At 41.6% G+C, this 17,226-nt stretch overlaps 1 protein-coding gene across 6 annotated transcripts in view; it reads left to right on the top strand.

The window, feature by feature from the left end:
* The window catches only part of stau2 (staufen double-stranded RNA binding protein 2), a 112,096-nt gene that overhangs the window by 43,468 nt on the left and 51,402 nt on the right, over nt 1-17,226 (top strand). For all 6 annotated transcript variants that reach the window (XM_061713066.1, XM_061713062.1, XM_061713067.1 and 3 more), the window contains exons 8-11: nt 6,653-6,865; nt 7,368-7,505; nt 15,820-15,948; nt 17,088-17,145. In XM_061713066.1, the coding sequence (XP_061569050.1) occupies nt 6,653-6,865; nt 7,368-7,505; nt 15,820-15,948; nt 17,088-17,145 (538 nt within the window). The remainder of the gene's footprint in view (nt 1-6,652; nt 6,866-7,367; nt 7,506-15,819; nt 15,949-17,087; nt 17,146-17,226) is intronic.

Below are 17,226 nucleotides of genomic sequence, written 5' to 3' on the forward strand. Positions count from 1 at the left end.
AACTTATTCCACAAAGCTGGATCTCGGCTGCTTTCCGGCAGCATCATATCCTTTTTACTGTGTCTTCTTCATGCACCGAAAAGAAATAACAAACTGTCACCCTCAGTGAAAACACTTTTTCACATATACACGCATAGTTAAACAAGCAGAATGGTTATTTCTCATGTGAACGTCTTTCACAGCAGCCGTAGTTTTACATCATTTTATCCCCTACCCTCATTGGGCAATGAAATTACCTATGAGTCACTGCGTGAGTGTCTGCTTTCTTATCCCTCTGCGATGATGAGGGTCGCCGCCACCCTGAGAGCCAGTTGGCTCATTTAATCCCCCTGTCGGGCAATATCAAACAGATGTCAGCATCAAAGAGGAACCAATCTATAAATCACAGCTTGTGTGTTGGATTGGGGGCTCCCTTTCCAACTAGGACATAAGAGAAGAGGGTCCAGGCCAAGAACCACCCATCTTACAAGGAGCCGTTTCCCTCAGGGCTTGTCCATCCACCGTTCATCACAAAAGGGCCTTTCTTCCCTCTACCAGTCCCCACTATTGTCCTACCCTGCTCCCATAGCCTCCTCCTCTAGAGTACCTGAGTTCTCGCATGCACCGATCCTCAGACTGCGTAAGGTATTAATGTCTCTATGAGAAGCAGAACAGAAGGCCTCCCATGTCTCAATAAGAAGAGATGAAGAAAAGGGGATTGGGGGAAGAAAAAAAAAAAATCAACATTGAATTACAAAAGGTTTCCTGGGTATAACCTGATCTCTCCGTCATTAGGTGGTAGACGGGGCTGTTTGTGTGTTTGTTTGCATGCGTGTGTGCGCGGCTGTGAATGGGAGGACTGAAATCCCATCGGTGTGGTGTAGATCCCGTGTCGTCTGCCAGCAGACTGACTGCAGCTCGTCTGCCGCCGTCCCGGGCTGAGAGTATGTGATATATTGTGCCCAGATATACACTTTTGTGTCATGCACAGGCTTATGGATGGAGAGCATAGATACTGTATAACCGTGACGCTTTATCGACACTGTGAAGATTTCAATTGCTCCGGGGGGGGGGGGGTGCAATCGTGGATTTTGAAAAAGCCAGCTAGGAGAAATGACAGGTCACTGATTTTCAGTGTGACAAAATAAATTTATTGCTGTTATTTTCTTGACTTTTCTTGACTCCCCAACAAAGGTGTGAGCTCAGTTTTTCCTGTCTCCACACGTATCTTTTTGTTAATAACGCAGCTTTTTTGTGTGTGTAAATTGTCTTCTTGGCAAGACAAACTGAGGATGAAACGACAGATGCCTCTCACACAAAAACATGCTATAATATATAGCTGGAGCCAGCAACTAGATAGCTGGATAAGGGATAAAAAAAAAAAAAAGCTTGGCTTTGTCTGAAAATGACAAAATCTGAACTGTACCATCTACAATTTGCTGCTTCTTGGAGTTTATGTGCCAAACTATTTCTTGGCTGGAGCCCGTAACTTCCTGGAGTCTCTCTTCGTTGCCTGACAACTAAACAATGAGATGTAACAAAATAAAACTGCGAATAGTATGTTCGCATGGTAAATGTCCCACCCACCCGTCCACCAGGAGGCCTGACACCCCCCCCCACCAAAAAAACAGTGTTTATCTTTCTACGTGTTTGCGTTTGTACGTAGAAAATGAGCTTGTGTGCGAATCCTTTCACTGATGCAGTAGTGTTTATGTCTCCGTTTCCTTCTGCTCAGCCTCAAGTGGAGCACTTACACATGTTGTGATGGTCAAGGAAGGGGAGCGAGCTGTAGCAAGTCGACGGAGAGGTAGCCGCAGAAATGAGAAACGCTGACTAGAATCTATCTACGTTTGGTGACCGTTTCCTCCGAGTTGCGTAATCCCAGCTGAGCAGTGGACAGTTATGTGCAGTGTCATCACTGAAGACTATTGGCGCTGTTAAAACATCCAGAAATGAGTCCAGTCCCACTGAATATTGCTATGTACAAGAAGCTGTCATGTTGCATTTCCTTTTTCTGTGGATGAGGAAGACCAAAGTAGCTCCCCTGGGTTGGAGGGAGTTTTGCCGTTAGCATAGACTGCTAGTTCTCCAAGACTTCCTGGAACAGGCATCCTTTAACAAACCGCGAACTTGAACCGAGGGCAGGACTGGAGACGGGGTAACGGGTCAACGCCGACGGCCCACATGCGGCTACTGTATGCTGTGTTGACAATATCATTCAGATTATTAGTGTCAATTTAAAAATAAATCTTTCCCTTTTTCCCCCAAAAGTTTTTTTTTTTTTTTTTTTTTGTTTGTTTTACTCTTATGCCCAGAGCCGGATTAACGCAAAGGCAAACTAGGCATGTGCCTAGAGCCCGATTGACAGGGGAGGGGCCCAGACAGAGGGACCAAAAAAAAAAAAAAAAAAGTTTGGTTTTTTTTGGTCTGCACACATATTAATGGTTGATTCCATGCCGGTAAAAACCTAAGGCATATATATATGTGCATTATTACTATATTTAGTATATATACATATATATATATACGCATACATACGCATACACATACATAAATATACACATACAAACATACATACTACAGCACACTTTCTTTTACTGCAAATTTTATTGGTCTTTGTAGATTTGACTTCTTATTTAAGTATTCAACTTAATCAACACATTTAATTAAGATTTTCTGCAAAATGCAATAGCTTAAAACTTTTATCTTATTTTACTCTGTTTACATAACAATGCTGACACCTATTGGTGATTTACTGGTACTAATACCTTAACAATGACACTCGCAATCGATAAGATAAGGATAATTTAATAGCATTTAATGGAGCGGTGTAATAACGTATAAATAATAAAAATCAAAAAATAATCTGATAGACTGTTTAATATACAACACATGACTTATTTTGGAATACAAAGAACCAACTTGACTATGACTATGCTATGTAAAATGTGAATTAACTTTTATTAGTAACTTTGGTAAGTTTAAGATTTCAATTTATGAATAACATCGATGGAGGGGGGCCCAAAAATCACAGTCTGCCTAGTGTAGTCCATTTATTTAATCCGGCTCTGCTCATGCCTTCACCTCAACATTATTATGGCGCTTTTACACTAGTACCTACTCAGCGCGACTCTACTCGCCACGCCCCCGTTTTGTGCTTTTACACTACAGGTGGAGGCGGGAGGAGGCGTGATGAGTTGATACTTTTTCTGTAACTACTCTGCCGAGGTTCTAAGCTTGCTGAGTCGGCCCTATATCTGATGTCATTAAACTACACGCCACCGATTGGTCGGGGGGGCGAGCCCGTCAGATGTTTGAATCAGGAAGCGGGAAACCTGTTCATTTTATTCAACAGGCAATGGCAGTGTAAACGTCTGTTTGGTGATCCAACTCTGAGGTGCAGATGTTCATAAACCTGGTGGCTGAGGAGAGAATTAAAAAGGGATCTAGATGGCGATAAGGAACGATCAGATCCACCAGGAGCTCGGTCACTTCATAGCCGCTCTCGGCTCCCAGCTCCCAGCTGACTTTTTATCAGCGCCGAGATAAACAAACAAACGTCAAAAGCGTCGCCGTTTGAAGCTTCTTTCACTCTCATTTTTTAACTTGATATGGAACACAAGTCACAGACCCAGCAGCACATTTATCATCTCCTCCAGGTTCTACATCTTTAGAGTTGTCTTCTCCGTTTAGATCACACAATCAAATACGTCACAGCAGCTTCGCTCCAACCCGCCCACTTCTCACCTGGGTGTCTAAAAACAAACGAGGACAAGGCGAGTGCAGGCGTGACGAGTCGAGTCGCGCTGAGTAGGTACTAGTATAAAAGCGCCTTTAGATGCCCGTAACTGAAACTAATCGGTATTGTAAGACAGTCATCCCATCTGCAGTCAGATTACTCTGAATTACTGAATTTTATTTTAATTGCTAATTCATGGGCCGCTATTTATTGATTTATACTCTTAATTGTATTGTTCAATTGGTGTCAACTGTCTTGACTTTTTATCCTACTTTTATTTTTGAGTGTTTCTGATACTTTTTTGTTCTTTATCTCTGCCTTACTAACCTTGCACTCACATGATGTGACTGGCATTTGCACTGTGGGTGTGTGTGAACCGAGGTGGAATATATCCGTTGGTTTTGCTTTTTGTTCATGTTTTTACCCAACGGAGCCACTGCAAAGAAACCGCCCTTCATGGGGCTAATAAAGTATTTCTGATTTACAACTTTAGGTCCTAATGAAACATCTGTGACATTCCTGGCCAAATACCAAGCAGATAACAGCTCAGAAGCACCTCTCAGGCAAAGCTGGGCCTTAACAGTGACAAAGTTTTATCATCTCAATGGTTTTAAGTTGCTATTCAACTAAGATGCCCAACTAAGTATTTCCCATATGAGATTTGAGAAATTACAGCTTTTTTTCCACTTTTTTATATTGTCATGTCTTTTCACAACAGTTGTTGTTGCTGATGTTCTGCTATTGAAGTTTCAAAGCTACAAAGCATCTGTATCTGTACTCCAGAGATCCAGACTACAACCATTATGTTGCATTTTGCAACCATTTCTTGAGGCAGTGCAACTACATTTTCCAATTTGCTGCACCAGTGGGACTTGGAACCCTATGGCACTTTTCCACTAGTACCTACTCGGCTCTACTCATCTCAAGTCGGCTCGACTCAACTTGGCCTGGTTTCTTTTCCAATACAATCCAGTACCTGGAGCAGAAGTAGGCGGGTTGGAGCGAAGCTGCTGGGACGTACTTGATTATGTGACACAAACGAAGACGAAGAAAACGACACCAAAGATGTAGAACCTGGAGGAGATGGAATATGTGCCACTGAGTCTGTGGTGTGTGTTCATTATCAAGTGAGGCTTTTTAATTTGTTTATCTTGTCTCAGTGCTGCTGAAAAGTCTGTTGGTAACCGTGAGCAGCTATGGACCGACAAAGCTCCTGGATCTTTTTGTTCCTTATCGCACCATCTGTCCAATGCCTCGTAGATCCGTTGCATTATTTTTCCATACCAAGTATCACTGTGACTTTTCTTTCTTTCACACCAAATGACTGATCTTGTTTAGAAAGAGCCAACGACCTGCTCCTCCTGACATGCAATGTAAAGAAAACAACGGCATGCCTTCTTCCAATTACAGATTTTATACTTTGTGTATTATTAAGAACTATCTTCAGGGTAAAAATAAACAACAGGGAGTCCTTGAAGTTATGGTATGGCTTCCACAGAGCCCTGATCTCAACATGATCCCGTCTGTTTGGGATTATGCGATGAGACAGAAGGATTTGAGGAAGCCTACACCTACAGAAGATCTGTGCTCAGATCTCCAGGATGTTCCCAGTGTACCGAGAAGAATTGATGTTGTTTTGAGGATAAAAGGATGGCCACGCCAAATATTTGTTTGATTTTTATTTTTCTTCTCTTTGCTCACTTTCCATTTTGTTAAGGCTGATTTAAGCAGTGCTTCTAAAGGTTGCACAGTTGGCTCCACCAGTGAGAGAAGTTAAGTATTATTTAGTTTGTTAACTGTAGCAGGAAACCCTGCATTGCATCATAACACAAGACTTCTCTGTTGCACAGCAGTACACAGTTTATGTTTGCGCCCTCATGTTTTTGGATTAGGATCTCTTCTGAACATTCAACAGTTTCATGCATTTCACTCTTCTTTACTTAGTTTTCTTGCATTTGACTTACTTTCAGTCTCTAAGTTAAACTGAGGGTTGTCTTTTAGTGCACGCACTTGTGCAACAGTGCAGAGGCGTTATCCCCCATTTTCCTCAAGGACTGGTATTTCTGTAGATGCATGAGGTATTCCAGGAATGCTCATGCTTCCTTTTATCAGTTTTAATCACTTTTATCGGCCACCGAGCTCAAATTAACTCTTTTTAGATTGCAGCTGATTGCTACAATTTGTGCTGTCTGCACCGCAAATTAAAGTCGAGTAATGAGGAGCGTGGGAGGGGAAGGAGAGAATCCGAAGGAACATGCACAGCGGCTACAACTACTAGGAGAGGGAGGGAAAAATCTGTCAAGCTCAGAGCTGAAATGGCATCTACAGTCACCTATTAAGACCTGAGGTGCCTTCCAACCACGGGCACATTTGTACTCGCATGCCACGTTCACTGAACGCGTACATTTTGAATCAAAATTGAGTGAAACTTAATTCCTTCTCTGGCATTTGTTCCTATGTAAGATTAGGGAGAACTCCACCTGCTAAGCAAACACACACACACACACACACACACACACACACACACACACACACATTGTTCTTGGACTTCACAGGAAGTAGATGTGATTGCAGAAGCATGACCTAACACCGGCCGGTGTTTGTTTTAGGTCTCCCAGGTGACCAGAGGCTAGAGGAAGGAAACTGAGCCTTCATCACCAGAGACTGCAGTCTAGGAACATGTTACTCTTCAGATGAGTGTTTGTGCGTCAGTGTTGTCCAGTTCAGTGTGTATGAATAACACACACATATGGGTGGGTAGATGTGTGACCACGATGAGCAGATGTTTGGGACCACCTGGCGTAGCTGCTCCAAGCGTGACAAGACCACTGACACACATACCGTTAGATTTTTTTTTTCTTTCTTTTTTCTGCCTTTTATAACTTTATTGTTCATTTTTGTGTGTTTGTGTGAACATTCTGACAAATGGCACAGGTGTTGAAGGAGAGCGGCCCCCCACACATGAAGAGCTTCCTGACCCGCGTCACCGTCGGAGAGTTCTCCGCCGAGGGCGAGGGCAACAGCAAGAAGCTGTCCAAGAAGCGCGCTGCCCTGTCCATCCTGCAGGACCTGAAGAAGCTGCCCTTCATACCCACCGTGGAGAAACCCAAGACACACTACAAAAAACGCACCAAGACCATCCTGAAGGTGCTGCACCTGGGCAGAATTAAAAAAAAAAAGAAAAGAAAAAGAATTAGAGAGTAACAGCATGATGGGATTTTTAGTAGTTTGTTTTAGATGCATCCGATGTATTCAGTGCTGGGGACTCAGAGGTGCAGCCAAATAATATGCTGATGCTTTTTCTCTTAGCTCACTATGACATGAGTAATAGTCATTGGGATTTGAAACATGCAAATATTGCAAAATGTATCCCCTATTTCATTTCCTGTGATATCCAACTTTGCAGATGAGTGACAGTTAATTTATATTTAACTATATATTTGGACAAATACACATGTAACAGTTGAGCTTTAGATTTATTGGGAGTTTTTGGATTCTTGAATGTACCGGTAGTCCTCTGAGTCGATAATATCCCTCCAGATGGAGAATAATATCAGTATTAAAGTAAAACAGTTGAACAGTGTTTTCAGTTGAAAAGAGAGGCGAACAAAAGACACTGATCAATGTTTCTATCTTCATTCTCTTCTAGACAGGGCCAGATTATGGGCAGGGCATGAACCCGATCAGCCGGCTAGCCCAGATTCAGCAGGCCAAGAAGGAGAAAGAGCCCGAGTACCAGCTGCTCTCTGAGAGAGGAATGCCCCGACGTCGGGAATTCATCATGCAGGTAAAGCCGCCTTTCACTTCTCTTGATTAGTCCAATATGTGGGCATACCCTGATCTCAGGCCCTTTTATGAAACTCCTATGTAAGCTGTTCTTTCTTTATATTTGTTGATAATCACGGCCAGTTTCATTTAATTAGATCCTTAGTTTGGAGAAACCGGTACACTTTTTGTGATGGAAATTCTTGCAAGCTAGCCGAAAGCAGAATGACAGAATTGACTATTGCATCGAAAGCTTAGGAGACCAAAGTCAAGGGCCGGGTTTCCCAGATCAGTTAAGTAGTTCTTAACAGCGAAAGACTTCTTTCAAACCTTCTTAAGGAGCCTGTGAAAGAAAATCGCGTTTCCCAGAGTTGCTCTTAGCTTAAGTATCTCTTTCATTAAGAAGGAAATGAAAGATGCTGCTGACCCAGTCTTTCCAACCATCTTAGTGAACAAAGACTCACAGATCCAGCCGCGTCAGGCAAATCAATATCACACCAAGTAATGAGATATTAAAACAATGCACCCCGCACAAATTTTGATTTATTTTATACTTTAGATTTATATTGTTTAGCATTAATTGGTGACAGCAAAGGGGGAAAAAAAGAAAAATAAGGAATAACAAGTGTGTTCCTGTATATGCTTTATGCGCACAAATAAAACGATCATCATGAATATCATTTATTTGATAATTTGGCTGCTATACAGCATGTTCTCGCTGCAAATCAACCGCGTCACCGTGCGCGAAGCAGAACTGTTTATATGAACGCATTCGTGCGTCAGCACTTCAGTCCCCTGGACGTGTCGGACCGGGCTGTCAGACCGGGACACCTGCGCCGTGCCCGAGCCCGAGCCCCTATGTGATGACAGGGAAGCAGCAGCTGAAGAACGAGATCCTTTGATGAATCGTTCATACAGTCTCAAATATAATCAATGGTGTCGGTTTATATTAAAGAATCTTTTTGCCCAGAAGAAAAAAGAGCGAAGACAACGACCCATAACTATTTTCTTCTCTTGAAAAAACCCACCTATACAGCGCGAGTCGGGATGCAGCATCATTCAGAAGAGGAGGAATACGTGCGAGGCGGGGATGATCTCTGCAATCTGAAGCCCTCTATAATTGTAAAAAGAATTTCACTTATCACGGGTTCTTTTTGGAACATAACCCCTGCGAAAAACCAGGGTTTGCTGTAATTCCACATTGCGATTTGCGAAACTCGCCTTCTCTTGGCTCATGTTTTTGAACGCACACACACGCCCACCCCGTTTACTCCCGGTCTCCGTGTGTGGGGAAAAAAAGCCTCACTGTAGCCAGAAATAACGGAGTAACACACCGTTTGGATGAAAAAGGGTCATTGAATTATATTTATCATCTTAATTTTTTATTATAACGCACAGGCAGCAGTGAATTAGTGCGTTAGGCAGCAGTGCTGCGTGTGAAAATGCGCTGATAGTGATCGGTGATCGATTTGCCTGGCATCGATTCATTTGGTTTCAGAACCGTACAGCTGCTCCAAAGAGCGTCTGAAAGAGCGAAACTAAAGGACGGTGTTAAGAAGTCATCTGGGAAACACCCGTATCTTAGGATTCTCTCTTAGTTCAAACCTTCTTTGAACCTCTCTTAAATCCTTAAGAGAGGTTGGATCTGGGAAACCCGGCCAAGGCCTGTTTGTTAAAGAAGGAAGTATTTAGCAGTGAAAGCATGATAAAGGAAAATGAAGGAATCACAGAACACACTTGACAGAACCAATCCCTGAATGAAAGCTCTTGCAGCTTGTGTTTATAGATCTCAGAGTCCTGTGTCAAGACAACCTTCCTGGTGTTTACGTTGTAGATCGGCACATCTTATCTGGAGGCCACCGGAGGTCCAGCTCCAGTGATAATGGCTCACGGTCAACTTGACTTCTTATAGACACTTTTCCCTACTTACGCTAAATACTCAGATATTAAACATTATAAAGCATGAGACTTGATTAGAAACACCATAAACAGAATCATATTGAACCTGTATTTTACTTAGAAGAGTTGAGGTATAATCTGATGGATTAGACAAAATTCAATTCTGCATGAAAATGAAATGTTTTGATGCAGTGCTAGAGTGATTTTACTAGTATTTACTCTGTATCCCTTTGAAAATGCATGAATGTTAATGTGTTTTCAAGGTGTGGAAAATGCATGTTAAAAGTGATTGATTATAATTTATTTTCACAGCAACTGGCAGACTAGTTTGCTGGAAGAAAGAAAAGAAAAAAAAGGTTTCAAAGAGCTTAAAATAAACACTGTTCTGATGTCTGTCTCACCGAAGACACCGTTGGAGATAACAGTGCTGACTAAAATAACGGCAAACACAAGAAATAGATAAGACAAAGATCAAATCCACAAGCTGTCTCCTGTAAAGTTCACAAAACATGCGCGCGGTAAAAGTTCAGTCATCACTTAGTATTTTCATGCGTTGTATAATATTTAGTTAGTTTATTTGGGAACCCCTGCTGGTTTGAGTGTCGCAGGTGTCATCGCAGTCATCCTCGACAGGAGCGGCGTGTCAGCCGTGGGAACACGTACTGGCTCAGAAGTCGCTGGTCTACGTTCATTTTAACAAAGCAAACAGACATCTTTGATTCATCGTATTGCTGCTTCATCAAGTTACTTGTAGATCGGGAGGAAGTAAAAATTGTAATGATCATCATAATGGACTTCATTCATAGACCTGCAGAGCTGAATCGTTCCCATCAGAATCTGCAGGTGTTGGCAAATAAACGTATATGTGCTTTAATTTCATTTCTTATCCTTCTGTTATTGGAAAACACTGTTTTATGTCTTTAAACACAACAGCATCTTTTTGAATAGGATTTTAAATGAAAAGTAATAGTTATTTTGAGCACACAAAGCCTTGTTATCATAGCCCAAATAACGTGTTAGAAAGTGTTGAACTTGAAAATTGACAGTGCTTGAATTTGACCTGAGAAAAAGTATCCTCACTCTAATCTTTAGAATGTGTCATTAGGGCCCGAGCACTGAAGGTACAAGGACCCTATTGTATCTGTGATGTTTATTAGGGCCCTGAGCACTTACAGAAATTTTTCTTTATTCTTCTTTATTCTGACGAAAGGAGGGCCTTTTTGCCCCCTAAACGTGCCCCAAAAGTCACCAAATTTTGCTCGCAAGCCAGGCCTGGTGAAAAATTTGATTATTTAATGGTTTGCGTGGCAAATTGGCTCAACAGCGCCCCCTAGACAACTTTGTGCCTCAAGCCCCACAATACGGTTTGACGTACATGGACCAAAATCGGTACACCTGTATCATGTATCTGTATCACTTGTGTATCTTTAAGTATCACTTAAAGAAGTCTCTTGGCGCCATGGCCGAAACCGAACAGGAAGTCGGCCATTTTGGATTAATCGTGTCATTTTGGCGAAATTTATGCCATTCCTTCGGCAGTTAATACGGCTGCGCATTACTTTTCTCATTCAAAAGCGTTACCGTGGCGACGCTAGACGCCAAAAAGCTAGTAGATAGTTCCTACTTTCTGCCATAACTTTTGAATGGTTTAATATAGAGTCGTGGGTGGTGTCATCTGACTCGGTTTTGAGTACTTGACCTTCATTGGCATGAATTATCCCCACCCCTTCTTCTGATTGGTCGATATTTGATAGATCCTATTTTCTGCCATAACTTGAATGGTTTGATATAGAGAGTCGTGGGTGTTTCATCCGCTAAATGTCCAGGCCTGAAGAATCTACATGCAAGTAATTCAAGCTTCCACTGCAGCCTGAACGTGCACAAGGGTGCGAAGGCCCGTTCATCTCTGCTCGCAGCTTTAATTTTTTATTCTTTTTCTTTTTTGTCCATTTACTTTTATTCTTTTTTTAATATAATATATGCTCATTACCTTTCAGCGCTGTTTGACATTTATAATCCAACCTGATACATAACATGACATCTTAATTTTAGACCATTTCATTAAGGGAATACAACCGTCTGACCAACCGTTCAATTGATTTGAATGGTTAATTGATTGATTCGTCATTCTTAGTTCTAGTTATACGACTTCTAACGCCAAACTCCGTAGAAACACTCTGATCCCCGAACTGTGGAGGCAGTTGGATGTGTTATGAAAACTGCCGTCGATGCTCATCCTGTCTCGCCGCTACGAGGAATCTGCTTCACGACTGGGATTGCTCAAGTTTTAGCCGGCACAGTCCAATTTGATTTAAACAGGATTAAGGAGGAGGAGGAGGAGGGCGAAAGGACGAGCCTGTGCATGCCCAGAAAGAAAATGAGCTTAATTCTAAACTTCTGAGTCTTGGCCCGATATATTAATTAGAGGACGGTTATATAAGGAGGCGATAAAGAATCTGTGAAAGTGAGTCATAACCTTGTGGGGACTAAGATCAGAGGGGACAATGCATAAGTGACAGAATGAGAATAATCCTTCCCTCTTATGCAAAAGGAAGCACTTATATAGCCTATTTATTGTGGGATACAGGTTTCTCAGTTTCCTCCTGGGAATCTGATCTCCAGCCGTAACTGCATACCCCCTCCTCTTTGTTCAAAGGAACTTACAGGTACATCTTTCATTCAACGGCCTGCTAGTGTTAATAAAAGGAAACAACACCTTTCCTTTTTAAAGAAAAGAACATTTCCTGTTTCACAATATAGACAGTTCATTTTATATAAATTATCCTGTTGTTTACCTGTCGTGGGATTCAGCTTTATGCGTGTATGTGAGTAAAGTATCAGTTTTTGTGATTTATTCCTCTTTTTTTGGCTAAATTTATCTTAGAGTTCAATTTTCATATGTGAAATGTAATTTTCTTTTTTCAGTCCAACTGTCTCTTTTTTTTCTCCTTCAATCATCTCACACTCACTCTGTCTTTCTCCCCCTGCCCGGCCCTTTTGTAAACCTCTGTTTTAATATTTTTATTGGTGCAGTTAAAGCTCAGAATAGATGAACAGGCCTGCTTCTTCCTCTTTCTTTCTTTCTTGCTGGACCTGCCAAAAGTTCTATATTATCAGAGTTCAGGTTGTCAGTGCTCGTAAAAACGGTCGACTGTTTTCTGTATCACGGGAAGATACAAAAACTCGGTTGTCTAGTAAAGAGTCGTTATTCATGACAGAATAAATGTTCATGCTGTGACAGCAGCAGCAACCTTTCCCATTTAACTAAGTTATGCGTTTGCTGTTTATCTTCAGTCCAGTAAACGGAGAAGAACCACTCGTATTTAGAAGCCATCTCACCAGATCCCACAGTTGGCTCTTTCAGTGTTCACCCTAAAGCTAGTCATGCACAGCCATCATGTTGTTATTAGATAAGAAGGAAAAAGCATGCTCTGTCTGCAGGTTATTGCAAAGATTCATTCTTTTGCCTTGAGGATGTTTCTGTGGCTGCTGTTGTTTCACTATGCGTGCAAAAGTCAGTCCCATTGAGAAATGTGTCTCTTGACTTTGTCACTTGTTTAAGACCAGTAGCTTAAAAAATAAAAAAAAACAAGTCGTTTTTATTTACAACATATCAACTGTAGTTTTCTTTTCGCCCCCCTCCTGCTCCCATTCATGTTTCTCTGTCCGTCTCTCTGTCGAGCTCTCCCTCTTTGTTTATGCTTCCGTAATCCTCTTCTTTCATGAGGAGAACAGAGCTTCTATCAGCATCGGGCAGTAATTCAGCCTCAAACCTATTCTCCATGCCTCTTTGATACACACATGAGGCCCTGTGAGTGTGTGCATTCCTTTGTGCGGTCCACTCACATCTAAAATTTCCATATTGTTTCCCATCATAGGCAGCAGGGCTCAAATGAGTCTCTGTCTTCGCATCTTTTGTCTGAACCCGTCACTTGTTAGAGAAAAAGCCTCCACCGTGTGTCAAATGCCTTTGAGGTGCTGATCATCTTTTGAAGCATATTATGCCCCCCATCCTCCGAAAAAAAAAATGTTGACACAATCTCCTAAGGTATTGATGAAATGGCTTTGACATGTTTTAGTTCAAATTCCTCAGGGATACAGCACAAAAGCATCATTTTCAACAGTGTCTAGCTTTGTTCACAGCAGCTGGTTTTAAAAGAAGATTCCTGAGTTCAAACAACCGGGGGAGGTGCGTAAACTTTCATTAGGGACCAAAATGAAATAAAATGGTGCAGTTTGAGTTGGAATGAAATACACGTTTGCAGTGTTGGACAGTAACGGAGTAAATTTACTTGAGTACTGTACTTAAGTACATATCCAGAGGATTTGTACTTTACTTGAGTATTAGATTTCTTTGGTACTTATTACTCTTACTTGAATACATTTCTAATACAAATATTTTTACTTTTACTCGAGTAAATTTCTAGGAAGGTTGAAAAGTACTCGTTACTTTCAGGTCTGCTCTTTTTTCTTCTTCCCTAAAATCCTATTGGACACAAGCTGTTTTTGTCAAAGGAGGAGACCTATCACAGTGCACGCTCTCCACTGGGATGTACGGAAAGCGGAAATACGTCAAGCCTCCTCAAAACGATACCGCCAAAGTAGCCTGCGTTTGTCAAGACAGAGCCGCAACAATGGCTACGCCTGCGTCAGGAGAAGAAAGACAATCTGCTGACGAGTCTGAGTCTGATAATGATCCAGACTTAGTTGGATGGTACAGGTTCACTTGGTTTCAGTTCATGATTGTTAATAAACTCTGCACCATCTGCTGTCCTCTTATGATCCCATTCATTTTATTTGTTTTTGGTGTTTCTGCAGGTTTTATATAACATTGTGGTTCTAAAAGCAGCACATCAGTGCAGCTGGTTTCAAAGAGTTAATTCTCAGAAACAAGAGTTAAAAGATCCTTAAATTAAGTTAGAAAAAATATAGTAATTTACTGATGTGGAAAATAAGAAATTTACTCTTACTCTTACTTTTACTTTTACTTTTACTTAAAGTACATTTAAAAGCATTTACTTTTGGATACTTAAGTACCTTTTAAAAGCAAGTACTTTTCTACTCTTACTCGAGTAATATTTTGACTGAGCTACTTTTACTTGTAACGGAGTAAATTTTGACCAGTAGTATTTGTACTCTTACTCAAGTACTGGGGTCGAGTACTCTGTCCACCTCTGCACGTTTGCAGTAAAACTGCCCTTTTTGTTAGCACTTGGGGCAATTGACCATTATTGAAATAAAGAGCTATTTTAAGCTTGTGAAAGACTGAAAAATTCCTTTCATATAAGTGATACGTAACCAAAGTATTTTTATCTTTCTAAGGGCACAAAAAGTGTATAAAAGGAAGCATCTCCTACTAGTCCCTGCCACCTCCTCCAGCACAATCACATCAATCACAAGCCATCTACTGATGTCATGTCAAGGAGGAGAGTTTATGGGATATACCCTATCCCCACCATCACTTAAGTGGAATGACATTTTTGTTTTGACAGAGGCTTAAAATGGCAGTTTATTTTGAAGTATACTGATTGCTATAACTGAGGTGTTAACATTATCATTTTGCTGTAAACGGGTACTTTGATTCACCCCGCCTTGGTCCCTGACACAAGTTTATACACCATACTATCTAACAATAGACCTGGGGTGGCGTTAACGCCTGAATTTTCCTCTGCCCCACTTCTTTCTTCGGTGGTGCAACTTTTCACTACGCACTCCTGAGGTTTAGTAAATGCAGGTTGATGGGAAGTTGGAGATGAAGAGGAAGAAGCTGGATAGTACTACCCTGATCTTGGTCTGTGACATAAAGGTGCCAGGTAAACGGTACCAGCTTACTAAATCAAATCTTCGGGCTTAGAGCCATTCCCAAACAAAGCAAGGCTTGTGTTATGTCACCGTTTTTAGTTGGTAGTCACCTCAGACATCCAAATATATGCTCACATTCACTCTCAGTTGTATTTCAAATTGATGTTCTTTCTGATCGTTTGTGTTCAGAGAAGCATTTGAGCTTGCCGGGCTGCTATGAATAAACATGCTGAGGTCTGACTGTCAACCGGCCTTGGCTCCCACAATGTTATTTGTACAGTATAATTGTCTGTTTGCATAACACAATGACGTTTGATATGCTCTTGGAAATTTCTGCTTACATTCTGTGCAGACAGATTTAATGTTTTGGGATTACTGAAAAGCAAACAGTTCACTTACATTCTTTTACTGCAATGTATGGCTGACTTGGCTTAAATACTGAGTGTTCTCAGCTGAAAGCGAGGCCGTGTAAAAGTCTCAAGACAATCAGGAGACAAGCAAAATTGTTTCAGTCAGATGCGTCAGCAGGACAGTGTCCATCTGTGCTGCCAGAATATCCAGTTGTTTTGTCTTCTTGTGCATTGACATTTGTTTGTTTGCGTGTGTTTTTTTTTTTTCTATCTGCGGTCATGTAGGTCAAGGTGAATAACGAGGTTGCCACGGGAACAGGACCCAACAAGAAGGTGGCTAAGCGGAACGCGGCTGAGGCGATGCTGCTGCAGCTGGGATACAAGGCCTCCACAATCCCCCAGAACCCCTCCGAGGTACAAATCATACATTACTACTGCTGCTTACACAAACTTGTGTATTTCATATTCATTTTATATACAAACCTCCCACTTTGTTATGATGTGTAACTGTTTATTTATACCAGTGCCTGATTAGTGTAAGCATAAGTAGGTTGTACGAAGTTTTATACTCTCATCGGTTTACAGAGGAAAGAGCTTATAGGTGGAGAGTTACAGCTCATCTGTAAATTACACGCTGGGTCAAGGCTATTGGAAATCAGCTCGGATATTCTAAGTTCCGGTAAAGTTCCCGTGGAATTTTTCATTAAATTTAAACATCTAAAGGTACAATAAAAATTTAGATGAAAGTACATTCTCATCCAGCACAGGTCTCATCTCTTCAGCCCCGTGCAGACATGCAGTCGACTCGAAGGATTTATCACAGATCTCAGGGCTGCTGACCTGAGATGTAATCTCTTCAGCTCCTCTGAACCAAGGCTGTTGTACAAGCAACCAATGATCACCATCATCTTTATTCACCTCAATGATTTTAAGCTCAAAAGCGCAGAATTAGATGGAGATGATATTGCATAACCGAGCTTTCTGCTGAATGTCAGTTGTTCCCCAGACAGCTCATTGGTCAGATGGGTGATGCTACACGTGTCATATTCTGGCAGGATGGCGAAACATTGATGTCAGTATAAAATATTTGGTCAGAAATGAAACATCACTGTGAGGATTAAACGTCCCTTTCACTCCTTCCTTCCATCTGTCTCTCGCCTCGGAGCTCATTTGCATGATTCCCTCTGCAAGATCTCTGCAAGAATGTGAAGAGCCTGGAGGGTTGGATTTGTTTACAGCCATGTCGTGTCGTCAGCTATCACACGCATCAAAAATGATTTGTCTCTGTTTCACATACATGTCTGCCGACAAACCAATGCAGAAACTGAGAAGGAGCTTTTATTTGGTTACAAAACATTGACAGCCCTCTCTAACCAAGTAGCTGTCCTTGAGAGACACTAGGCTCCTTAAGCATCGTCTCTTGTGAGTGCATCGTCTCTTTGTCGACCAAACAGTAGGAAGTAACTTGTCTGACATGCGTGAAGAAGCTGTCTGTTCAAGAATCGACGTCTCTCTTACCTCCTCCTCCTCTACCCCTCTCTTCTCCGCTCCAGATGGACAACAAAGGGTGGAACGGACAAAAGGTGTCTTTTACCGAAACGACAAGTAACAGTGAGTATCGGCACGTCTCCCTGTGTCCATTTCCATTTCCTTCTCCTCCTCCTCTCCGGCTCTCCATCGCTCCCTCCATCC

The sequence above is a fragment of the Cololabis saira genome, chromosome 22, assembly GCF_033807715.1.
Source record: "Cololabis saira isolate AMF1-May2022 chromosome 22, fColSai1.1, whole genome shotgun sequence".
NCBI lineage: Eukaryota > Metazoa > Chordata > Actinopteri > Beloniformes > Belonidae > Cololabis > Cololabis saira.